This window comes from Accipiter gentilis, chromosome 1, assembly GCF_929443795.1.
Source record: "Accipiter gentilis chromosome 1, bAccGen1.1, whole genome shotgun sequence".
Taxonomy (NCBI): Eukaryota; Metazoa; Chordata; class Aves; order Accipitriformes; family Accipitridae; genus Astur; species Astur gentilis.
Genome location: NC_064880.1, coordinates 4,963,574 through 4,980,513, shown reverse-complemented (window position 1 = coordinate 4,980,513; position 16,940 = coordinate 4,963,574). Strand labels below are relative to the sequence as shown.

Here is a 16,940-nt window from a genome sequence, read left to right as displayed (position 1 = left end):
CCAGCCTTCCCCTTGCCAGCGTGCCGCCTTCCTGCCGATTTCAGTCGCCGTTTCTACGCCCACCCCGTGTGCAAGCGCATCTGTACCTCTCTTCAGAGCAAGCAGGGATGGGATTTCACCGACGCGGCAGCACTAAGCTGAACCACGCACTTGCGGGGCCTTGGCAAAATCAAGGCTCAGCTTCCAGTTTTAGTGGCAACGACCACACGCCGTTCCTCCTCTCTCTCCCCACCGGCCCGTGTCTGTGTTCACAGAGGGACGTGCACACTCCATGTACCCCAAGTATCTCTCCCGCGCACCAAAGACCCGTTTTCTTTGTCCTCACAGGCCAGCAGAAAAGCCCCCCCCCGGCTGTCGCTGGCTCCGGGGTTTGCCCCGCGAGGAGAAATCTCCTCAGCGCCGTCCCGCCTTCCCTCAGGACCGCCCGCTCGCCCCGCAGCACGCGCCGGGGAGGAGGGGCGCGCGGCTCTGCCCCACCCCCCCACCGGGATTTTCCACGAGGCGAACGGCAGAGCCGACAGGGCCGCCGCGGCACGTAGCGCACGCACGCGAGCCCGCCTCTGGCGCGAGGAGCGGATAGCCAATGGGAGAGCGGTGAAAGGCCCGGCCGGCCAATGGTAAACCGGAGAGGAGCTGAGCCGACCAATGGAGGGCGGGAGGAGGGCGGCTCATCTGCATGGGGTGGGCTATAGCCTGCCGTCCGCGCAGCCGCTCGGTCCCAGTCGGAGGTGAGGCGGCGAGCGGGCTGAGGTGCGGAGCGGGGCTGCTGGGCCGAAGGTGAGTGTGGCGGCGGCAGGGCCTGCCGGCCGCCGGTGGCCTCAGCGGCCCAGTCCACCCCCCACCCCCCCCCCCCCGCAGTTGTACGCGGGGCGAGAGGTCCCGGTGGGGCCGCGGTTTCCCCTCATTTCCTTCCCCGGGCAGCAGTTCCGAAGGCCCCGCCGGCCCCGTGAGATGGGGCCGCGCCGGCTCTGCCCGGGGGCCAGGCCGGGCCTGGGCGGTCTCCGGGGGGGTGCCGGTCGCTGTGGGCGTGTTTCCTGCCACGCAGCGCGCCAGCCGCATCGCGGGGGCGGTGGGAGGCCTGCGCCGGCCATAGCTCCGTCAGCGTGCGCAGCGGGGGGGGGGGGGGGGGTGGTGGTGGGCGGATGGGTGTAAAACCTTCCGGGGAATGGGATGGGTCAAGGCTTCTTTCAAAGGCAGGGTTTAACCTCTCTCTCTTAATCATTAACAGTTGCTCTCGGATTGCGTGTCGTGATTTGGACCTTCCCCTCTCTAGTGGCAGTGGATGTCCTTCAGCTACGCATCTCAAATATTTGATGTTTGATGTCAGCACGCAGATCTGAGTGCCTTAGGTCTCCCAGGGGGGTTAATTCAGTGCTAGTTATCGAGGCAGCAGTCGTGGGGAGTAGCACCTGATGACTTGGTGTGTGTCTCTGGATGTTAAGGTGTGGAAGAAATATTGCCTCTTAACCAGCTTGCCTCGTGCAGGGTTGCAGGAGAGGATCTTGGTCTTTCTCCTGTTCCGTTACTTGACTGCTGAGTCACAGGGCAGGGCTATGACTTTCTGAGCCTGGCAGGAAGTAGTGAAGTTTGTCATCCAAACCCACAGATTGAGGCAATGCAGTTTCAGGCCTCCGTCTTATTAAACAACAAGAGAGAAAGTGGTTCAACATGTCTGTGACTTACTCCCTGCCAGGCATTATTTAAAACACGTTGCGTTGTGTTGCAGAGCGTGGAGGTGAATTAATACCATGTGGAACACAAGGCAGTAAGATTGGAAGGTGCCCTTTTTGGTCGACGTTTATCCAGTCTTTAGGAGTGCTTCAGCAGTAGGATTGGTATGTTAGGATCTAATACAGTGAGGTCAATGCTCTAAGGAGCAGTAAACTTTTTTCAGAGTGGTGGTAGTGTGACACTTGTAGTCTTATGGGACTTTGAAGTGTCATGTAAGACTTCCACTGATAACTGTATGGCAGTTCTGTAACAAGACACTGACTAGGATAGTTCTTTCTGTGGCCAAACTATACTCTTGTTTTTTAATGTCCATTCAGATGGTTGCAGTGCTCAGTCTTAACCCTGTCTTAAGAGAAATGCGGCTACAGAATAACTCACAAATACAGCTTTTGGTGGTAAAGTTGGCTGTAAACAAAACCTCTGGAAATGATTTTAAGTTGGAGTAGCCCGCATTGGTGTTAGGGTACTGCATGCACTGTGCAGAGGATGGGATCACACAGGAAGTTAAGTGGTGATTTCTTGGATTTCAGTTGATAGCAAAGCTAGTACCCAGAACTGGCAGTGGCGCAGTGGGCTGTAACTTAGCCTTGAAGTAGGTAACAACGTGTGCTGCTGGGAAGGCTAGCAAAGCTGGTGTGTGTGGCCCTTCTCCTAAAGGGAGACCCTGACCTTGCCAGCAGATCATAGAACCAAAAAAAAAGGTTTAAGGCAATGCATGCATTTGTGTGTGTTTGGCTAGCTCCATCACTAAGTACAAAGGTCTGGAGCAGGCAGTGCCACTGATGAGCTCTCTTGAGTTCAGTTAGCATTTCTACAGCTAGACCTGTGTGTGGGCTGACTCACTTTCTAGATGAGTTGACTGAATTGGTTGAGGCAGAACACATAAAGCTCAGCTTCTGATGAGCTAAACAGCATCAGATTTTTACCCAGGAATAGCTCAGTGGGAAAGCTGTTTCTTGAACACAGAAGTGGGTGGGTTTGTAAAATGAGCCTAAAAAACCCCAAACCAATAGTGTGAGGAATCTCTGGAATGGCGCAGTGCTGTGAAATGCCTCCTTCTAAAGAAAGGGGAGGGACTGCTGGAAAGGTCATTTGTCAAGGACGCTTGAGTATCCTGTCAAACCTGGCAGACATTCCCAACGGAAGCTCTTGCCGTGTGTATTCCTAAAGTTCCACCTTCTTTGTGAAGGTGAACAAACAGTTCTTGCATTGCACTAAGACTTCCTGTGAGCTGGCCGTGCTTTCGAAGAGTAAGGCACCTAATGTTTTGTTGCAGAGCTGTGGTTCTGAAAATGCAAGTAAGGCATAGCAGGTGCCAGCCTAATAACCTCTGAAAGTCCTTTTCAGATAAATGGAGATTCTTCCTATTAGCCATTGCTCAGTGCAAGTGCTGAGAGATAAGTGTTAGCATGGTAGGGACAGATAACTGGAGAGTTGCAGGGATTTATTTCTAGCTTGCATGTTCACTGATTAAAGTTAAGTAGTGGCAGCATGAAGGCTAGCTTGAACCAAGTTGTCTTGCTGCTTAGGTTGGTCATATGGCAGTGTGTGGGTCTTACTGTAAAGCAGGCAATAGCTAAAGTCTTCGAGCTGCCTATACAATATGCTGCTTAGAGGCAGGACAACTGGAAGGGACACTGTAAAGCCAAGGGGACAAACCAAATGGCTACCTGTGTTTTTAACATGGGGAGGGAAAATTTGCTGTGGAGGAAGAATAGTGTATGAAGTTAATCCCCCCCCCCCCCCCCCTTCCCCCCGCTCTGTACAAGCAGCAATATTTCTAAGGTCCTGTTTTCTTAACTTTGAAGTAACTGCAGAGAGATTCGTAGCCATTTCTGTAAACAGGGTTACCACCCACACTGGCTTGCCAAAAAGCTGGCTTCCAGACAGTTCTGCTTCTGAGGCTGAGCTTCTCTGCAGATGAGCTGGGTTTGGTGCCAGTTGATGGCTTACAGGCATGTGTATGACTTAATTTTTAAAATGTATCTGAGCTTACTGCAGTTTTATTAAGGAAAAGTGTATAGATATGTGAGAAAGGGGGAAAAGGAAGTGCTCAAAAGATCGTGGTGGGTTTTTTTTCCTTTTAGGAGGAAAAGCTATTTCTGTAAGTACTCAAGACGGTGTAACTATTAATGCGAGTTCTTAATTAGAGCTGTGACTGTTTCTATTTCAAGATGGGTTACATTCAGCTCTGAACAGCTGCTGTGCATACCAAGAACTGTTGCACTTTAGTCTTTTATCAGAAAGAATTCTAACTAGTAGCAGAGATTTCCTGTATTAGGATTACTTGGCTGCTCTTATGTGGTGACGTGACATTCCCTCAGATCTCTCTGGAAACAAGGCTTCTGGTTTTAGACTGTTCTTCCCACCTAGGTTGAGAATTCTGTCTTCAACGTAAGACTAACTCTCAGCAAGTATAAAAAGTTTTCCCAGTTGAAGTAGTGTGAAGTGATATTTTTGAACTGTTCGTATGACTGCAGGTGTTACTACACGACATGAATGTCAAGCTGATGGTAGCAGCAGCTGCTGCATGCTGAGAGGAGTGCAAGGCTTGTGAGGTTCCTGGGGAGGGTGTCTGAGGGGATTTCTGTGCCACTGGCACCCTTGGGCTGTGTGGGAGAGGGACCAGGCAGCAGGTCTCATGAGGGTTGAGTGAGAGTTGGGTGATGCCAGCTGTGCCAGTGGCCAGTTCAAGCTGCTGGAAGCCTCTAGGGAGCACCAATAACCAGTGTGGAAACAGGGAGAGGTGTCTGTTTGGAGCAGCATCAGCAGTTTGCATGGCAGCTCTTGTGGGAAGGTTTTGCCAGTTTCTGTGCTGCTGCTTGCTCTGTTCACCTGGAGGCTTAGGCTGCAACCTCATGGTCACCCCAGCTCAACTGGTGGCTGTGCAAGTCTACCCAGAAGCTTGAGGTCTCCAGGTAATTAGAAAGATGGCATCTTGCAAAAGAATTACCACTTTATTAGTGGACTCTTCCCCCCCCCACACACCCCCCCAAGAACTATAAGGAGACTGTGACCTGCTGAAAGAAAATGGTGTCCAGCTGCTGCAAGTGCAAGGTTGTGGCTGAAACCCAAAGAGAAACACTAAAACTTAACTATGCTGATGTCTCTACCCAAACAGTCCTCTCAAGGACTGGAATAGCTGTCCAGACCTTGGGTTGCATAGAGCTTCAGTAACTGGAAATCCCCCCTGGCACATGAAGGCAGCAGTGGATGTCATAGCTGCAAGTGCAATCATGGGAAAAACTCCTCGAACAAGTAGCTAAGTTACAGGAGAAGCTCAACAGGCAGTGCAATAGATATGAGCAGGAGGAAGATAGATGGTATTGTGCACTGCCCCAGGCTGAGCAACAGCCCTGCTTTAATGCTGTGCAAGGGGAAGGTAAGCCTGACTTCAACCTTGAGCTAACTGATGCAAGTAGCAGTAGTTCATGAGATGGAGGCTGGACCCTTGTCACCACCTGGGGTGGAAGAATCTTCCCTAGTCCTCTGAAATGCTCCTGTGTAACAGGCATGATGCTCTGGGGTCGAAGAATGAAGAGCATGTGAGTAATAGATGGGATCCAGGAAAAGCAAACCATGCAAAGTTGATCCAACCACCCACCTGCATTAGAACTGGTGCCATCAGAAAAGCATGTAATGTATTCGTAATTAGAGATTCCTCACTGGGAGGCACTGAAATGCCCATTTTCCATTGAGACAATTTCTTTAGAGAAGTTTGCTGCCCTACTAGAAGCTTGCATTTGTGATGTCAGTGAGAGGCTGCCAAGCCTGGTGAACCCTATGAATTATCATCTGCTCCTGTTATTCTATGTAGGGTCTAATGATACTGCAATGAGGTAACTTAGAAACATTAAAGGAGACTATGTCCTTTGGAGCAGTGTTAAAAGGATGAGGAGCACAGATGGTGTTGTCTATCTTCCTGTCTTCTCCTTTATCTTCCCAGTCAGAGGAAGGGGTGGAGGAAGGAGGAGATGAATTCAACAGGTGATCGCCTGGCTGCCTAGCTGGTGCCATCCTCAGGATTTTGGCTTTTATGATCATGGATCAACCTTTGAGAAGCTGGGTCTTTTGGGAGCTGATGGGATTCACCTGATGAAGTGGGGCAAGAGTGTTTTTGCCAACAAGCTGGCCAGACTTATAAGGAGACCTTTAAACTAGACTTAGTTGGGGGGGGAAGAGATGGAGTTTTGAGTAACAACGAAGAGTGAGATGCTACTGATATATTAGGAACCAACAGGGAAACAGTTGTGAAATGCCTCAAAGGAATTCAGGCTTATTCTAAAAAGTTGGCAGGGTCTGTGGCCCAACTGAAGTGTCTCTATACCAATGCATGCAGCATGGGTAGCAAACAGAAGGAGGTGGAAGCCCTTGTGCACCTGGAAAGCTATGATATAATTGCTATTGCTGAAACTTGGTGGGATGAATCGCATGACTGGAGTGCTGGCATCAATGGCTCTAAGCTGTTGAGGAGGGACAGGCAAGGAAGGAGAGGTGTGGAGATTGTCCTTTATGTGTTTAAAGAAAGATTGATTGCACAGAGCTGTGATTGAAGAATATTGATGAACAAGTTAAAACTGGAAGTTTTAAACTGAGAAAGGGTCGATTTAGCTTGGATATAAGGAAGAAATTTTTTATGATGAGGGTGACGAGACACTGGAAGAGGTTGCCCAGAGAAGTTGTGGATGCCCCATCATTGGAAGTGTTCAAACTCAGGTTGGATGGTGCTTTGAGCAACCTGATCTAGTGAAAGATGTCCCTGCCCGTGGCAGGGGTGTTGAAGTAGATGATCTTTGAAGGTCCCTTCCAAATCATTCTATGATTAATGCTAAACTCTTCTTTTCAGGTATTAAAGATGTCGATTCTCAAGATCCATGCCCGTGAAATCTTTGACTCTCGTGGGAATCCCACTGTCGAGGTAGACCTCTTTACCAACAAAGGTGAGTCCTTAGCTGTAGATGTTTATTCCTTTCTTCTCTCTGATAAAACTGAAGAGACAGTCAGAAGTATACGAACTGTCCTTCTCTAGCAGTGCAATTGTCCTTACTCTTTCCTTCATACGTATAACATATTGCAGAGCTTGCTGTGGGACTTGGAGGAAAAACCTCTACCCCATTCTACTGGGATGAGTTTGCTAAGCTTGAGATACTGGCCTGGACAGTGAAGCATTTTTTGAAGTGTGCTGCTGCTTACAGTCTAAATTGTGCAAGTGTTAATCCAAACCTGCTGTCCTCCCCTTGCCCTGAGCGTAAACTGGGATAGCGCTTACAAACTCAGTGTTAATAAGGCCTTCGTTCCTGCCCTTAAGCAGCTGCTAATGGTCTTAGTTTTCAGTGTTCCCTAAACTCTGTGTGACTGTGCTTGAGGTTTAATTCTTGAGTTGTCTAGCAGTAACTTTGTGTAATGAAACAGTTTTCTGCTGGAGAGTTGAATCTTGGGTAATGGTTTCTTCTTTCTGTAAGTGCTCGGGCATGATGAAACTTGTCTAATTGGGTTTTCACATATAACATGTTATATTTTTAATTATTGCAGGACTTTCCCTTGGTTTGTTAGTTGTTCATCTCATATCTGATAGGATCTGACAAAGGCATTGTCCAAACACATACCAGTGTGGTTTGGTGGAATGAGCAAACACAATAGCTGTAATACACTAACTAAATAGCTGATCTTTCTGCCTCAAAAGATTAATGCAGTCATTTAACGAGATTGCCCCTACTAAGCTCTTTGCTGTAGTGGCATAAGGGAAGGACTGGACACTGGCATCTTGAAGCACATGCAGAACAGACTCCAGTGTACTGACTTGCTCAAAGTTCAGCATCCTTGGTTGGAAGAATGGGCAGTCTGGGTGGCTGTGCTGTTGTCAGAAGAGCTCAGAACTCATATTAACAAAATAGGCCTCCTAATTGTCCCTTTTATGCTGCATCTTAGAAGAATTTAAGAGATTGCCTGCCAAACTGGGCTCAAAAGTAGATTCAGTGAATAAAGCTACCCTTTTTGGAAGGGCAATGGATGACTTTTCTAACTTAAAACACTTGAAATGCACAGTGGAAGAGAACGAGTGAGTCAGCTTGCTGTTGATCAGCATGAGGGAGACACTGATGAGTTGGTGATCCTGTGAAGGAGCAGACAGCTCTCTCAGGATCAGTGTATGAGCAGAGATGTGGTTTAGAGATTACCTCTCCCATCTCCAGGGATGGAAATATGTGGTAGGTTGGGATGGTGTATGAGTCGACAATGCTTTTGAGGGTTTGAATGTGCTGAGAAGAGTTCTTGTTTCTGTTGTAAACAGGTCTGTTCAGAGCTGCTGTTCCCAGCGGTGCTTCAACTGGCATCTATGAAGCTCTGGAGCTTCGTGACAATGACAAGACACGCTACATGGGGAAAGGTAAACCTGAATTTTGGTACCCAGCTTGGCACGTTATGATGACTCTGCTGCTGTGTATGTTTATGCCAAATTGTAGCAGAGGACACAGGGGCTCCTTTACTGCTGTCCACATTCTGTACACAAGGTATGGCAATTAAGCAAAAGCAATGGAGATTACCAGTAAGATGATAGCAATGCATACCACCCATTGGCTGTATGGCTGGGGCAGATGTAAAGCACAGACTGCTGGATTTTCCAGGGGACAATGTGGAGAGTGACTCTGCCTCCAGCAGTGCAGCTACATAGTGGTGGAGATCACTGTACTTCTGTAGGTGGGTACGTGGAGCTCAGGCATGCCAGCTAGGTGATCATGTCTCTAGTACAGTATACCCCAACATACTTTGTTAGGCCACTCTTGTTGCCGTGCATGTCAGAGTACAGAGTGCTTCAGTAGCGTGTCGTAAGAGCATCTGAACTGCCTGCTCCTAAAGGCTGGGTGATACTGCAGCTAGTCACAAGATCTCTTCATACACCAAATTTTCAAAGAACTGTTAAATGTATCTGCTCTGGTACTATAGGCTCCTTCGATCCCAGCATGTTAAATTCTGAACCTGAGATTTAGGCCAGCTGCTGACCACAGCTTGTGTGCAGCTTTACGCTGGTAATCATGGAAGATATTTTTGTTTCAGAGTGCATAATAAAGCCACTTTTAGCTTTTTGTCTGTCATGATGGGTAGCCAGGGTACTTAAATTCATGTCAGTGGTGTAATATTTCAGTTGGTTGGGGACTGGTTGTATGTTCTGAAAGGAAACTGAACACAGTGGTCACCAGACTGGCTTGGGAACAAGTATGGGGGAAAACAAATAGCTGCATACAAGATGTGATTACCTAGTAAACATCCTAATAGTAATTCTTATGACAGTTCTGAGAGCTTGGACAGGTAGGACTCCTTTTCAGCTTGCTGCTGTAAAAGCATTGGTGATGCCTTCCAAGTATATGCAATCAACTTAACTTTTGGCTGGGAGAGGAAATTACTTGTCTTCAAACTTTTCTGCCAGTCCAGTAAAAGGAAGCTGAAATATTTTGTGCATATTAAGGAAGAGTGGTTAGAGTGGGTAGCTACTGAATTGAACTTGGAGAGCCTTCTCTGAGAAGATTCATGGTTCTTACTACTTTAAGACAGAATAAACTCTTAGATGACTGAATATCCCAGAGCTGAAGAGCTTAACGCTGTTGACCTAGGGCACTTTTCCTTGAGAAGAGTAAATGTGTGCTAAATATGTGTGTGTTTAGACCTGTTAAATCTGATCCTACAGGCAGTTTTTCGTGGCACTTAGCTAGATGGTAGTCTGAGCTTCTACAAAAGACTGTCACAGCTGAAGGTTTTTGTCAGCTAGGGAGTAACATGAGTTATGAAAAAATAATTGCCAAATGGAATGACTTGTAGATAGCTGTTTGGTCTTCTGTAATATAAATCTGCAGACTTAGACCATTTAAGAAACAATTAATGTGGTTCAGGGTGCACTTAATTAGCATTTACCAGTTCTGAGGCTTAAGTCTTTGGAAATCTTTAACCACCATGCAGGGATGACTGTATTCCTTAGGCTAATATCGGTAGCTGGTTAAAGATGGTCTCTGCTGATGGGGCAAAAAGCAAGTTCATACTGGAACTTCTGGTTTGCACAATGGTAGGTTCACATAGATTAAAAGGGTGGTGCTGTGTTCATGCTTTATGCCCTGTCTGAAGCCAGGAGCGGGCAATTTCTGTTCCTGCATCCAGGTGCAAGAGACAGTGTACTTCAGTGTTGTATCGAGCATAAAACATATGCTAAGGTAATGTGTTAGCAATGTTACAGAATAATAGCACATAGTGACATGCCTGAGCTGCTGCATGCTTAACTTCTGGGGAAGCCTTTTTCTTTCCCCTTACTCATCCATTCTATGAATGGATAGGAATAGCCTATCCTAAAACCTTTTCTAAATGCTGTCGTTCAGTCACTTGAGGCTTGGGTCCACAATGGTGTTTGCAGTAGTACGGAAACCTGGATGGGAAGACCAAATACAGCCTTGCTGGCTGATGCGCAGTTTCCTCTACCCTTTGAACCCTTTTGCATCTAGTCTGCTGCTCAGTATCAGGCACTTGCTGACTTGTAGGTCTGTTTACCTATTTGTGTCCTTTTCTTTTTCTTGCATGACTGGCTTTGGTTTTGGCTGAGTCTTCATCTCTTCCTTGATTCTCTTGTCCATTTCGCTTCTGTCAGGTGTATCCAGAGCTGTTAAATATGTTAACGAGTTCCTGGGGACAGCATTGTGTACACAGGTAATGGATGTGCTTTCAGTGCAACCTTGTCACTTGGATGAATTTCTCCAGTGCATGGTCTTGCAAACTAACATTGCAGCAGGCATTCCTAGACGATGCTTACTTCGTGCAACTTCCATTCAATTGAGGTGACCTCTATAAGTGTTGAGATTTGGCTGTAAGCTCAGGTTGGATTGGGGTTTGACTAGCATGAGGTGGTATTCTTAATTTTTATTGTTACTGAGATCACCTACTAATGCCTGCATAGTCAGTGTGGTTGACCTGTGTCTGATTTGCTTGTTCCTTCCAGGTGTCTCAAAAGCTGTTGAGCACGTCAATAAAACAATTGCACCTGCACTGATTAGCAAGGTAGGAGCAATCTGTCTTCTGCTAACATCAGCTAATGCTGGTCCAGTGTGTCCTAACTAATGGGTTGTCTCTCTAGAGACAGTTACAGGAACTGTATTACAAGGCGGGGGGTGTTAGCCTGTGTATTGGAGTGCATGTCAACAAACTTACCTACAGGAATTGCTTTACTTAATGGCTGCATATCTGACACTTAATCAAAACAGTCTCTAGTAGCCTAGTGTTGTGTGCAGAAATACTTAAGCACCTGGGAACTTCAGTGGTGTGCAGTTAAAATATAAGCTGCTTTGTGCTTAAAAGGGTGGCTGAGTGATGGGGAGGGACTGGGTTTTATCCAAGCTGGCTAATTTGGAGGGGCATCTGAGGGGATCTTAGTAAAGTCTGCTTGAGTGAGATTCCCGTGTGCTTTGTGGGCACTAACCGCTAGCTAGAAAGGATGGTGCAAAACTAGGCGTTAATGCATAAAGTGATTGCACATGCTTAGTCACAATTCCGAACATTGTGTATTAAGTTACAAATGTGTGTATGTTGCGATCAAGCTGGTTGTCTTTGAGCTTGCACTGAAAGGGCAGGGGGCATGAACTGGGCCTTTCTCCTATGCTATGCCTGGCAGATAGTGGTGTAAGTGTCAGGAAGTCAAGGGACACAGTAGCCTTACAGAAGATGCTGCTGTGTGATAATGACAAGAACTAGTCTCTTCAGCTGTTGGTAGTTGGCCTTAAGCAAGTCTTGGTGCCTGCCAGGGAAACAAAAAATGCAGTGGGTAGGTGAGAGTTTGTAGAGCCATGTTGGGTGTCAAGCAGTGCTTTGCTTGCTTCTCTCTGCAGAATGTCAACGTTGTGGAGCAAGAAAAGATTGACAAACTGATGCTGGAAATGGACGGATCGGAGAACAAATGTAAGTGGGCTTTGTGTTGCAGTGAGGTGTGAAAAGATGGATTTTGGTTTATAGAATTCTGTCTTGCCGTATCAGAAACAATGGGCAGTGCATGGCATATGCTGTGTGCTTCCATAATCAAGACCATGGTGCTGGTATTGCTGAGTCTCTTTACGAAGACTTAACATTTATGTAAAAAATTTCTTCTTATTTCAGCCAAATTTGGTGCCAATGCCATCTTGGGTGTATCTCTGGCTGTATGCAAAGCTGGTGCTGCTGAGAAGGGTGTCCCCTTGTACCGTCACATTGCTGACCTTGCTGGAAATGCAGAAGTCATTCTTCCAGTGCCTGTAAGTCTCTTGGTAGGGCTAGCTCAAGACTTGATCTGACCAGGTGCTTCATGATGTCTTTGTAGTCTTGGATCAAGTTTTCTAGAGAATGAAGAGTCTTAACATAAATGCTGGTATCAGTTTACCCTGAAACATTCTAACTTGACTTTTGGTTTTGGTTACTCCAAGGCTTTCAATGTGATCAATGGTGGCTCCCATGCTGGCAATAAGCTGGCTATGCAGGAGTTCATGATCCTCCCTGTGGGTGCTGACAGTTTCAAGGAGGCAATGCGCATTGGTGCAGAGGTCTATCACAATCTAAAGAATGTAATCAAGGAGAAGTATGGCAAGGATGCAACCAACGTGGGTGATGAGGGTGGCTTTGCCCCCAACATCCTGGAAAATAAAGAAGGTAAGAATGACATAAGTGTGGGAGGAGGTGTAACTGTTAGCCAGAGAAGGAAGACCATACCTGTCCAGTATGACTGGAAAGCAAGATGAGTAGGGTGTAGGATTTGCTGCTGTTTCTTTGCTCTGCTTATCCTGACAGACTTTACAAGAAGCCACACTGGTGTGGTCCAGTATAGGACCACAGAGCTATTCCCTTGAACATCAGTTAATGCAGCTTGAGAGGATGGCTTTGACTTCAATACCTCATTACTGTTTCATTCCTGTAGCAGCTTAAGGGAATCTTACCTCCTCCCTGTTGGAAAGTGGTATGGGAATGTCTGCATGCATTGCAGGTTTCCCAGAAGTCTAGTCTAAGTTCAGTGGAGTTTGTTTTTCTGCTGACAAAGGAGGAGAACAGTTTCATCTGTGCCTGGTAGTGTGTGGGAGTGCATGAAGGCTTCCCTGGGAAGTTGAAGCTTTTGTTGCTTCTGCAGCCAAACAGTTCTGTTCAGAAACCTGTTGGAGGAGGGAGGCAGTTTGTCTTGTGGAAAGTGAAATGCCTGTTCCTACAGAAACTGAACCAGAAGAGCTGTTTTTCTGCCTTTTCAGCAGAAATGAAGCTGCTAATAAGCCAGTAGAGTACTAGATCTCTTAAGTTACTTGTTACTTTAAAGCTGCTAGTTATATTATTGTTGAAGGTGGCCTCTGAACTGTTTTGCCTGACACTGAAGATACTGAGCCAGCACCAGAAATCAGGGTGTTTCTGAATACCGCAGTCACGTGCAGCTCTTGCTAGGTCTGTACCCTAGCAGACATCAGTGAATATGACCTTGAATGACCATTACAGTCCAAGGTATTTGTGTTGCTGGCAGCAGCTGCTTTTGCACTTTGGACTACATTAACATCTTCTAAAAAAAAAACAAAACAAAAAACCCCTGAAACCTCCCCAAAACCCAAACAGAAAACCCAAACCCACAAAAAAACCCTGAACAAGAACACTTGATCTAAGCTTCCTATTGTGAAGAGCCTGTTTGATCCAACTGCTGGGCTTTGAGTCAGGGGTGATTGGGAGAGTCTTACTGGTTGTGACCATACTGAATTTCCTTACTTGGACTCTGCCAAACACGGTAGCATAGTGGGTAGTATTCAGATGTGCCTACTGAGTAGTTCTAGTCCTGCATATAAACGTGCAAGTGGAAAACGGGTAGATGCAAAGAGAGGGTGCCCTGTGCAGAGGCAGGCTGTGGATCCCATTGCCTGTCAGGTTTGCATGCTTACTACTTTCATGGTGAACACCTGATGTGGAGCTGAAAGGGACTAAAGTGCAGTCACTACTTCGTGCCCATGTGCATAAAGCTGAAAGAGGATGTATTACCATCTAGTCCATCTAGTATTAAGATTTCGGGGCTGACACGTAGTCCTGCCTGAAGAGATGAATCCCATAATGGTGTCTCAAGAGTATTACAAGCTAAAAGCAGTATTAAAAGTAAAAACTTGTTCCAGTCACTTTGGAAGTGGGAGAGCTTAAGAACCTTTTCTGTGGGGCCTTCAGGCTTTCTGTAGGGTGTAATGGAGATTCTTTGCCAAGTGAATGTAGTGTTGCTGGTAAATGAATAGCTCTTGAGTTGAGATGTTTGGTGGGAATTCACAAGTACCTTACCATGTTTCAGCTTTGGAGTTGCTGAAGACTGCTATCAGCAAGGCTGGCTACACTGAAAAGGTTGTCATTGGCATGGATGTGGCTGCCTCAGAGTTCTACCGTGATGGAAAGTATGACCTGGACTTCAAATCCCCTGATGATCCCAGCAGATACATTTCTCCTGATCAGCTGGCTGACCTGTACAAGGGCTTTGTCAAGAACTACCCCTGTAAGTTGTTTGTCAACAAGAAGCATGGTAGTAGTGGTGAGTAGGGATTGATTGCTGAAGGAAAGAGTTTGGGTGCAGCCTCCCTTATAAGAGGGATCAAGAGCAGAACAAACAGCTAGCCTTTTAGGAGTCTTAGGAATGTTCTTGGCGGTGGATAATACTTGGCTGCAGCACTTTGGTGCCACTGATTTCAAACAAGACCTTTCAGGGTGGCATTGTCTTAAAGCTCCTTGTATCTCTCTGCAGTGGTGTCCATTGAAGATCCGTTTGACCAGGATGACTGGGCTGCCTGGAAGAAGTTCACTGGCAGTGTTGGCATCCAGGTGGTTGGTGATGATCTGACTGTGACCAATCCTAAGCGTATTGCCAAGGCTGTGGAGGAGAAATCCTGCAACTGCCTCCTCCTTAAGGTCAACCAGATTGGCTCAGTGACAGAGTCTCTGCAAGCGTAAGTTCTCCCCTCTTGGCAGTGCCAGGGAGGGTGATGGTCTAATTGAGGGAGATGAACATATAGACCAGAGTTAGTGGAATAGAAATCTGTTGCTTGGCCATCTGTGAGGGAGAAAATTGTTAACTAATAGATGATATCGACAAGTAAACCTGTACCTTTGGTCTTGAAGTCCTATAGGCATATCAAACAACTTTACTGGGTCTAAGCATGTGTAAAAGCAGCTCTTTGTCACTGTGTTGTCACGTAATCCTAAGATGTACCAAGGGGCAGTTCTGTCTTGCCAAAGCAAGGAATGCCTGCCACTTGGCATCAAAGCTAGAGCAAAGGCTGCTAAGCAAACAGGGATGGTGTGAGGCTTTATCTGTTTCTCTCTTCTAGCTGCAAGCTTGCCCAGTCCAATGGCTGGGGTGTGATGGTGAGTCATCGCTCTGGAGAAACAGAAGATACCTTCATTGCTGATCTGGTAGTTGGTCTCTGCACTGGTCAGGTTGGTATCTGTGGCTGCTGTAGGTTGCCTCTTTGCTTGATGAGTTAATATGGTGATGAAGCCATGCTGCACAGTAGATGGGGTCTGCTCTGACTTAAGGCGTGTATATTTGCTGTCTCTGGATAGAGGAAGCTGATTTGTCTAATGGGAGTGTGACAAGGGAACATGTTATCTTGTGTAAACTCACCTTTAACCACTAATTTAAAAAAATCTTGGTCAACTCCAGTGGGTATATCAGGTTTTCCTGATACGGAAGCTGCTAGCAAATGAACACTTCATTGCTCCCAAGCCCTATCCAGTTGTGAGTATACAGATATTTAGAGTCTGATGCTGAAACCAAGCTTGTGATTATGCTTATAAATCTCAACAGAATATAATAGTTTTGTGTTAGCAACTGTGGCCTTATTTCTGCTGTAGTTCTTTACTAACTTTCTGGTTTCCCTTTCAGATCAAAACTGGTGCCCCTTGCCGATCTGAGCGCCTAGCCAAGTATAACCAGCTGCTGAGGTGAGACTTTCGGGGGGGGGGGAAACAGTTGAGGGTTAAGTCTGACATAGAATGGCTGTTCCACTAATGCGTTTGGGGAACAGCTTGGTCTTCTGCATCTCAAACACTCTGCAGCTTAAGGACAAACTGGCACTGGCAGAGGTGGCTTTGGGCTGGTGCTGCACTTGCAGAGCTGACTGTAGGCTAAATGATGCGTTGGATGGGTAATGCCCATAACAGATATGCTCAAGGGGAGCATCATACAAGGCGTCCTGCAGTACTAGCTATGGGACATTGTCCTATCTGCATGATGCTGTTCCCTTGGGCAAGCACTTAAAATGTTTGGGCAAAGCCATGTAAGGTGGGTGATACTGACCAGTGCAGTTCAACGTGTGTATTACTGAAGTTGCTTGGTGGGACTCTGTGATAGTATCTTCAGTACCAGGTAGATTGGGTGACTTAGTGTAAGGTCAGCAGCTGTGCTAATGCAGGAGTTATACACTGTCTGCTGACACCTGGCACTCTCTTCCCTTTCCATCAGAATTGAAGAGGAGCTTGGCAGCAAGGCCCGTTTTGCTGGAAGGAACTTCAGGAACCCTTGTATCCACTAAGCTGTGTGGATCAGTCAACGCCTGTTCTGGTTTAAAGCACTAGTCATCTACTTAGATCACAATTACCTATACTAGAAAGATAAGGGCAGCTGAAAGAAAAAGACCAGTTTTGCAGGTCCTCTCCCCCTGAGACAATTCCTTCACGTAGTGTTTTCACCAACTCTGATCTGTTACTTGTAATGCTGTACTGCTTTTGTAGAACAGTTCTTGTGGGGGGGTTTCTGTGTATTAAACACCCTCTGGGATCATGACCTTGTCTGGGCATAAACACTTCAATTGCTTTCTCTGCCTGTCTGGTCTTCGATGTTTGGAGCTGTGTGACTTGCAGTGCAGCAAGAGGTACCTGCAAACAGAAATAGTAGTGTTTTTACATGTGATAAATAAAAGCATCAAACAACCCAACAAAGTGTGGCTTTGAGTTACTTTGGGGGAGACTGAGGAACAGGGATACCTACCTCTGTGCAATCATACAATGTTTTAAAGCTGTTGCAGCGAGCAAGAGTTGGAATGCTGTTGCTGTGGCCATGGGTTGGACTTAAGTTTCTTTGTGACAAATAGACAAAGAATTGGCTGAATGTATGTGCCTGCTGTCAGGAGGTGGCCTTCAAGTATATGTTTAGTCGTTTGGAAAGGGGACTAAGAATAGGTTTCTAATCCTTAGATCAACTGTGATCCTGCAGG

At 46.6% G+C, this 16,940-nt stretch overlaps 1 protein-coding gene across 1 annotated transcript; it reads left to right on the top strand.

Annotated features, from left to right (window-relative positions):
• The first annotated feature begins 655 nt into the window (after window positions 1–655).
• ENO1 (enolase 1) lies at window positions 656–16,665 on the top strand. The gene is made up of 12 exons (XM_049809948.1): window positions 656–777; window positions 6,578–6,671; window positions 8,021–8,116; window positions 10,706–10,764; window positions 11,589–11,658; window positions 11,854–11,987; window positions 12,156–12,378; window positions 14,027–14,224; window positions 14,471–14,672; window positions 15,054–15,162; window positions 15,611–15,669; window positions 16,190–16,665. The coding sequence occupies exons 2-12, from the start codon at window positions 6,587–6,589 to the stop codon at window positions 16,257–16,259; spliced, it is 1,305 nt and encodes a 434-aa protein (XP_049665905.1). The 5' UTR covers window positions 656–777; window positions 6,578–6,586; the 3' UTR covers window positions 16,260–16,665.
• The last annotated feature ends 275 nt before the right edge of the window (window positions 16,666–16,940 follow it).

Bases quoted from the DNA above. Each gene is read 5' to 3' on its own strand.
- ENO1 (XM_049809948.1), top strand. From the start codon at position 6,587: ATGTCGATTCTCAAGATCCATGCCCGTGAAATCTTTGACTCTCGTGGG. The intron at 11,659-11,853 runs GTAAGTGGGCTT...TTCTTATTTCAG, and splicing joins GGACGGATCGGAGAACAAAT to CCAAATTTGGTGCCAATGCC. The intron at 15,163-15,610 runs GTTGGTATCTGT...TTTCCCTTTCAG, and splicing joins TTGGTCTCTGCACTGGTCAG to ATCAAAACTGGTGCCCCTTG.